This window comes from Anser cygnoides, chromosome 7 (genome assembly GCF_040182565.1).
Source record: "Anser cygnoides isolate HZ-2024a breed goose chromosome 7, Taihu_goose_T2T_genome, whole genome shotgun sequence".
NCBI lineage: Eukaryota > Metazoa > Chordata > Aves > Anseriformes > Anatidae > Anser > Anser cygnoides.
Window position 1 is genome coordinate 15,376,311 of NC_089879.1, and position 8,047 is coordinate 15,384,357.

At 38.1% G+C, this 8,047-nt stretch overlaps 1 protein-coding gene across 7 annotated transcripts in view; it reads left to right on the forward strand.

Annotated features, from left to right (window-relative positions):
• LOC106037449 (gamma-aminobutyric acid receptor subunit pi-like) overlaps positions 1 to 7,814 on the forward strand; it is a 47,071-nt gene extending 39,257 nt beyond the window's left edge. For 6 of the 7 annotated variants that reach the window (XM_013183402.3, XM_013183535.3, XM_048060545.2 and 3 more), the window contains 3 exons: positions 433 to 585; positions 1,437 to 1,630; positions 7,152 to 7,814. In XM_013183402.3, coding sequence (XP_013038856.2) covers positions 433 to 585; positions 1,437 to 1,630; positions 7,152 to 7,463 — 659 coding nt within the window. In that variant the 3' untranslated portion in view covers positions 7,464 to 7,814. Of the gene's footprint in view, positions 1 to 432; positions 586 to 1,436; positions 1,631 to 6,975; positions 7,121 to 7,151 lie in introns of those variants that run through there. The other variant, XM_048060546.2, reaches the window with a different exon arrangement.
• Positions 7,815 to 8,047: the final 233 nt, after the last annotated feature.

Genomic DNA, 8,047 nt, shown 5'->3' on the forward strand with positions numbered 1-8,047 from the left:
TCAGTGAGACAGTTAAAGACTCATGCTAACTTTATGATGCTATGAATGTTATTATGCTAGTTTATATAGTAGCTCATAGAGGTAATTTTTGTTAATAAGCATAGCTAAATACATAGGTGATTTGAAATTTCCTTGCCTTTCCATGCGTTGATGGATTTATTCTTTCCACACTAACCCCCTCTAAATTTCTAATTCAAGATGTTTTTGATGAAGCTCTGGATATGAAGTGACTAGATGTCACATATGGATTTTTTCCCTTCAGTTCAATGTAGAATCTTCATGTTAGAATTTTTCAGCACAACGCTTAATTTTTTCAAGCTTATTTGTTAAGCTTTTATTGTATAGCAATGTGCAAAAATCATGCTGGTTGATAATTTAAAGAACTTTTTGTGAATTGTACCTTCAAAATATTTTTTCCTGCTCTTTTCACAGGACGTTACCCAAAACTAGTGTTTCACTTTGAACTCAAGAGAAACATCTTATATTTCATACTAGAGACATACGTACCATCAATCCTCCTGGTTGTGCTCTCCTGGGTATCATTTTGGATAAGCCAGTCATCAGTTCCAGCCAGAATCTGCATAGGTGAGAAGCCAATAAAACAAAACAAAACAAGGGTTGGAGCATTAAGATGCTTGTTTTATTGCGCATACATGGCATCCGTTTCCAAAAGGTGCAAACGCTTCTGAGTTTTAAGGAATTACTTTTCTAGTTTGCCATCTGCAGCACATCATGCAAATTCTTCTTGAAGCCTTTAACAAAGTAAATGTCCTTGGTAGCGATAGGAGACTTGGAGACAGGAGAAGCTACTGGAAGGAGAGGAAAAAACAGTCATTTTGGAAATCATTTCAAAATATTCAAACGCATGCTATGTACAGACAGAATTATGAGGCTTTTGTGAGAGTGAATGATACATACTAATTAACACAGGAATAATAAGAGAATTATGAGATTAAATATAATTAATTTCAAATAAAGGAGATTCTGAAAGGGAAAAATGCAAATCAGTTCTGATCAGACTGCAGGTGGGGTAGGAAAAACACTTCTATAGAATAGCAAAGAAAAGATTTCACATCAAGTGAGGCTGGTGGACAACTACACCGAGAAAAATATCTGAATGTTTTAAAGGAAGCATTTGCATTGCATTGCAATGATGATGAGTTAATAATATACATTCTAAAGCATGAAAATATCTTCCATTTTAATTTCCAGTTTTCTCAGCTTTCCAAACATTTTTCTTGAGTATTTTCAAGCATTTAACTTCAGAATCGCAAGTGCATTTAGAAGTGTCCTTTTCAAAACATGCCCTTTTAAATTCTGTGGCGTACTAGGTGTTCATGAAGCTCAGGAAAAAGACTATCCTGGTTTCCCAAATGCATTGGAGGGCCTCATTGCTGTCCTTGTTTTATCAGAATTTATATTTTTGTGTTCCACAGGTGTTACCACTGTCCTAACTATGACAACGCTGATGATGGGAGCCAGGACTTCACTCCCAAATGCTAATTGCTTTATTAAGGCAATTGATGTGTACCTCGGTATCTGTTTCAGTTTCATCTTTGGAGCGTTGTTAGAATATGCTGTGGCTCATTTCTGCACTCTGCATCGACCCAGCTCAAAGGAACTTCCGAAGGTATTTTAATTCTTCCCTTGTTGACCTACAAAGTAGACTTCAATTGTATCTGCTAAAAAGACTTAAGTTATCTTATTTAGCATTAATGGTAAATGTATTTAAAGAATTTTGTATTTTAGAATAATGACAGTGATAACAAAATAACTCAAGAAAAAAGGAAAAGGATTTGTACTCCTGGAACTTTTTGGAAGAGGTCAAACAAACTGAAACACCAATGTGCTAGATGTATCACAAAAATCAGGCACCCACCTTCTCACAAGCAATGGCATACACTTTCTTACAGTTCAAAAATTAGACTGAGCAAGGTGGCTTGATCTTACTGCTGTACAGCAAAAGCAAACAAAGTTTTATCATCTACCACTTAGGAAACCTTCTGTATATTGCATGATACATGAATCAGCTTACTAGCAGACAGCTTCATGTCTTAGGTATATCAGGTCCTTATAGCCTTCCACCTAGACCTTCTTTCTGAACAGCTGCAACTGAAGCTCAGACTGTGATTCACTTTCTGTTCTGGGTCATTATTATAGCAATGTTTTTTGCTGCTCTAATGAGCTTCCTAGAACGGTGAGATATTGTGAAATAGACTTAAAATAAAAAAGGATCAAATCAACATAGGCATTTTTGAGTCTGGTGGTTGTCATCTTGCTAAAATAATCATGACAGTTTCATGAAGAAATTCTGTTATATCCTCCATCTTCAGTGTTTGGCAGTGAAAACAAAGTCATGAGAAAGTTGGAAGCTGAGTGTCTTAAAGCTTTTAATTATGGAACTGAGTCTAATACGCATGACAAAAAAGAAAATTTAAAGCAGCTTATGAATTTTCTAGACAAAGATAAAGACGTGAATTTTTTGGTAAAGCATGAGAAATGAGAATGTGAGGAAAAAAATACAGGAAGATGTTTGGTTGAGTGCTGTACAGTTAAATGGCCAGAAGAAAGATTGTTAACAATTTAAGCAATACTAGAACAGAGCATTGCAAATGCCTAAACAAAGCTCCTCAATAGGTTCAAGAAACAGGTTACTGTCTCGAGTTCAAGTAGCAAAGCTTAAAAACAACGAAGATCAGCTGAAGTGTGTTTGTTTACGCCTAGATATTTCAACAACTAATATGGGATTTTGGCTGTGTGAATGTGAGATGAGTTTTGTAAATGCACAGGACTATGTTCAAACAAAGCTGCCATCAGATCTAGGTGTGTGAAGAAGGTTTGAAAAACGGCCACAAAGGTGAGCCACCCAGTGGGTTTTAAAAGTCATACTCTAACTGGGGAATGTCTACAAATGGGCAAATACTGGTTCTGACTAAGGATTTGAGTGGGAAGCCTGAAGGTCATTTTTCCTGGCAAGATAGCATCAGTGACAATTCCCTCTGAGCATATCCATCTTGTGAAGTAAATGGTTGTCATTTGCTCATAGAGTGGAAAAAAAGAAAAAAGAAAGCTTATTGGAGGTAAGAAAGCCAAGTGCTTTGGTGCTTGGATGATTAAGCATTTTCAGATCTATGAAGGGCATTTATGACTGCCCTTGCCTTTGCCTACGTGTGTCAGCTTCCCTTTCATATGGGGCACTGGCACTAGTACTTGCAAATGGAGCAGATGTGAGAACTCATGGAATTAGGTGGAAGTACAGCCCTAAACAAGGAAGAAAGACTTAAGGTGCAGTTTTGTGATAGACTTAATGACTGAAAGGGGTGATCTGTTACTTTAGGCATGTTTCCTGCCTTCTTGTGCATCAGGGGTGAGCAAGTCCAACTCACTGCTTGCCCACACAAACACAAGCATAGGGAAGAGACAGTTGGTGGGTCCTAGATCAAATCAAGACTTCTTAGAATAAGGAAAATGCCTGTCATGTCTTTCTTGTACTGTAGCCAAGGAGATGAGCACTGCTTACTGAGCAGGATGCCATATAGAGCACACCTGGCTTCTGTTTGTCATTTCACAGTGAAAAACAAAATATCACAAGGACAGAAGTACTAGCTAAAATGTCATGTCACTGTCTAGCAGGCACTTAACAAATTTCAGTGTGATTATCATCACCACAAATGTGTTCTCCTCATTATCATGTGCTCTTGTGGACATAGGGTAATTAGAAATCTCACTTCTCAGTTTGTTATTCTCATGCGAGCTGATATAATGTTTGCACTCAGAATTATGTAAATAAGTTTAGGAGGTGAATTGAAAATGTAAACCTCTGCCTTGTGTAGGAATTAGTTGCACTGCTTTCTGCTTTGTTCTTTAAAGCACTTGTGCACTGGCATATGAAGTTCTTTTGAGACCTTTGTGATCTCCAGTTTGTAGTAAAAAACTGGTGAAACAGCTCATCATATCCATGCTCTTACAGGGTTTCACATTATGTGAAGCAGTACCCACAGAGCTTCAAAGCGAATGGCCAAAGCAGGGGAACCACCTGCTAAAAGGTCAGATAAAGTGTGCCATTCATGTGAACTGCATGAGTTTCTCATTTATACACAGGTGTGAATTGTGTCCTTCTATAAAGCAGAGAAATCATTCTTGGACTTCATCTGTCTTTCGCCTAAACCTCTTCCTTTGGGGCAGAAAGGGGAAAAGACTGAAAATTGAAAATTAGTTTACAAGGGCAGTGTTGTGCATACTTGGCATTTCTGTGCCAACATTGTGTGCTCTGTATGAACACTTCAAGAAGCTCCAGGTGTGCAACACTCCTGGTTGAGATATTTTTAATCTTGAGCATCTATTCAATGCATTCAATGGCAGTAACAACTTTTCTCGATTCTGCTGGCTGGTAGATGTCAACAAGTACTTCAGCGAGCATAACCAGCAGCCACAGCAGCATGTCCCCTGTAGTGTCAGAAGATGTACAGTACCTTTCCTATATTTTGTGTTATCAATTTTGTGTCCAAACAGAGCCCTTCTTAGTGCCAGCTGCCATTTTCTCATTGACAGTTGGAATCCAGAGAAATCTAAGTAGTGTGACATTTAAAATTAGAGTCACAGTTGAACTCTTGTAATGCTTTTTTTTAATAATGTGAAACATCTTAATCTGTCATCATATTCATTTCTCCATAATGAGTTTGAAAAGTCCCTTCATAGTGCCAGTTTATAAGATTGTAGTTTTTTTTTTATATAAACTAGTATTTGTGGCTGTTCTTGAGATTAACTTTCCCCTTTTTAAGCCATGCGATCCAGCACTTTTAGTGTAAATACATCTCTGTTAAGCAAGAACCCTGCCTTGCAACACCACAAGCAGAATTGAATACGTATGCACCACGTACAGTATTTGCTGCTGAAATTATAAATGTCTCTTAGGGAGTAGAAAGGAGTTAAGAACAGCCTAATAATGCATCAGCCTCCTGCGGATTGTTCACATGTGGTTGTGTGAAAAGAAAAATGGTACGCACGCAATGTCCTTTCACGCTCTGCAGTACAACTAATTCTGTACCAACATTTAGCCAGCCCTACCTTAGAGACAAATAGACTCTTATCTAGAAGAATGCCGTAAATCCAGCCATTTTTGAAGTATAGATGTTCTTCTCTTTTTCCCTTTCTGAAAAATGAGAGCACTGGAAATAAAAAAAGTCAGGATTCTTCTGACAGGTTCCTTTATTTTATTCACTTTTGAAGCGCCAAGCGCCTTCGTTAGGCGATAGCTTGGGCGCTGTGTTTGAAGCAGTGGGGGCTCCCCTGCCAGCCCTGGTGCTCTCCTTGGCCAGGGGAGCTTTCTGAAATAGGAGAGCCAGGTATTTCTAACAGAGCTGGGCTCCACAGAAAACTCCGGGTTTGAGTTTTAGTACTAGCCTGGGAATTGTTTAAGGTTTGGACCGGAGTTTTGTGGATTGATCCTCTGTGTGCTTTACAGGCAGATTTTTGTCCTGGCCTTTGGTTTCACAGTTCTCACAGAGCTGCAGGAGGCTAGGTGGGGGGTGAATAAGTGCTTGTAGTCAGTGTATTTTTAAGGATGTCACATTGTGATGAACTATGATTATCTCTCTCAAATAAAATATACTAGACTTTTTTTTTTTTTCAAACTGAAAATGGAAAGCAATAATAATCCCTTTTTCTATCTCCATCTGTCTTGCTTCACTGACTCACAGCAGTCTGAGGACACTGTCCAGACTCCACTTTAATTTTCAAGGACATTACTAATTTTAGATGAAGAAAGGCCCAAGAACAAGGCTGTTTGCAAGTACCCTGGGCAGAAGAACCATTCTGCACCAGCATGGTGATCTGTCAAATGGCTTAATGAGCATTCATTGTCTTTATTAGCTGTATTATTTCTAAATGAGCTTTAGGGTGGCTATGCGTAGGGTTGTACCTATTAACTTTTCTAAAGTTTGTCCTTGTTTAATCTAGTTATTTCCATGATGCAAATGGAAAAAGTGAATTGGTCAGAGGAAAGAGATTCTGAATTCTACATTTCACAAGCAAATTTTTAGCCTTTTCTCGTTTGCTTGCTGCTCCCTGATGTGGAAGGTAATAAAAGCATCAGAAGACACTTAAAGTTAGATGTAGAACTGCCTCCATTAAGACAACTCCCCCTTCCAACTTTTCAAAATTAGGTTTAGGTTAGATACAAATCTGGAGCCAAACTTTGTGGCTTGGATCTGCTGGTATCTGCAATATCCCAAACCAGAGTTAAGACCCCAGAACTTTCAAGAAAGTTTTCTTAGAGCTGATGTCTAATCCCATGTCCTTTGAGTCAGTGGCAGAAAACCTGCTGACTTCAAAGGGTGAAGATTTCATACATGAACTTCATGGCTCTGAGCCATTTCTAATCAAAGAAACAAAACCCACCAGAAGGCTTATACAACATTCTCCACAGGGCTGTCTTGATGCAGCGAAGCACATAAAAATGTGCTTAATCTTAGCATAACTTTGAACTTAAAGCATGGGTTTCAGTACTTGAAACAAAGTAGTATGTACTATCTAGTACTGAATTAGTTGTGCAGCTTATGCCTCTTTATGATCGTCTTTTTTTTTTTAATTGCGTTTTGTTATTTTAACTAATTCTTTTTTCATCATGAAGCACAAGGAATAGAGCAGCCAGCTTTGCAGAAGGCATTTCGTATTCTGGGGTGCTTGATTTGGGCTGCAACCAGCTTCACTAACTGATCTGGTAACTCCCTCTACTCCATCTGCTAGCTGGGGCCCCACTTTACTCACTTTGTAGACATTACCTTTTGCGAGAGTTTCCCCTGAGCTGAAGACAGCTTACTTTTTTTTTTTTTTTTTTTTCATTTTGTGGATTTGCTGCTGTCTTAGATAAAGCTTAGTGTGCCATATTTGAGCACATTCAGCTTTGCTCTGCAGCCCTATGAAAGCTTCTTTGGTAAGCTATTGTGTAAATTGGTGTGTTTTACTTGTATACAGAGGCTCTGAAAACTGAAAGGAGCTGTCTGGTGCCTGTGGATGCTCGCCCTTGGAATCACGGAGCTGAACCACAGGAAGAGTTGTAGGAAAAATCCTATTATTTGCTTCACTTCTAAAGTAAATAGGCAATGAAATGTGCACTTAGGTTCCTGCTGTGCTGTTTTGTTTCCAATCAGGATGAGGATGAAGAGGCTGAAGAAGAAAGGAATGGAGTCCTGGCAGCAGTTGCTAACAGTTGCAGTGCCTCTGACAACGTGAACAAAATTGATTCAAACAAGAGCAGCAAAACCAGCATCGATGGCAAAAAGGAGAGAAGTAAACACAGTGGATGTAGTTCACCAATGTCAGTAATGAAAAGACTTTTCTGTATCTTTGATTGTTTCCACGTTAAAAATCCTTACCACATAGACAACTATGCCAGATTTTCTTTCCCATTATCATTCATCATAATTAATGTATTTTATTGGGTATATTATTTGTATTTCTAAATATTTTAAAATTAAAACTGTCATGGTTTAAAGGTTAGAAAGTGGATACAGTAGGGAAGTTGCAGTAGAATGGGAAAGCTGCCTTAGGATAAAGGGATATGAGGGGACATGCTTTTCAAGCATTTATGCCAACTTTCTCGTTAACTCACTTTTCCACTATTAAATGGCTGTCATCTGAAATTGACTTTCCTTTTAGCATGCATGTCCCATATTATACTACTAGTCAATGGACATTAAATCCTTTTTAATATTTTAATGGTCAACTTTGTAAAATAAAAGCTATATTATAGTTGTTTCTGAACTGTGTTGAATATGTTGAAAAATAAAGACATCGAAGTGTTGTTTTCCTGATATACTTTCAGTATTCAATTCCATCTAGCTTTATCAATAATACATAAGTTTTCCAGATTATACATGAAAATGTGTAATTGCAGGTTAACGTATTTTTGCTTCATAGAAAGAAACAGTTTTGAAGGTGTGGGCTACCAACACCAACCAAACAATATGCACAAATTTGTAAGACTGCAAATACGTATCGAGACTCTTCCCTAAGTCTTTACACAGAACTCCCGTAGGCATCACTG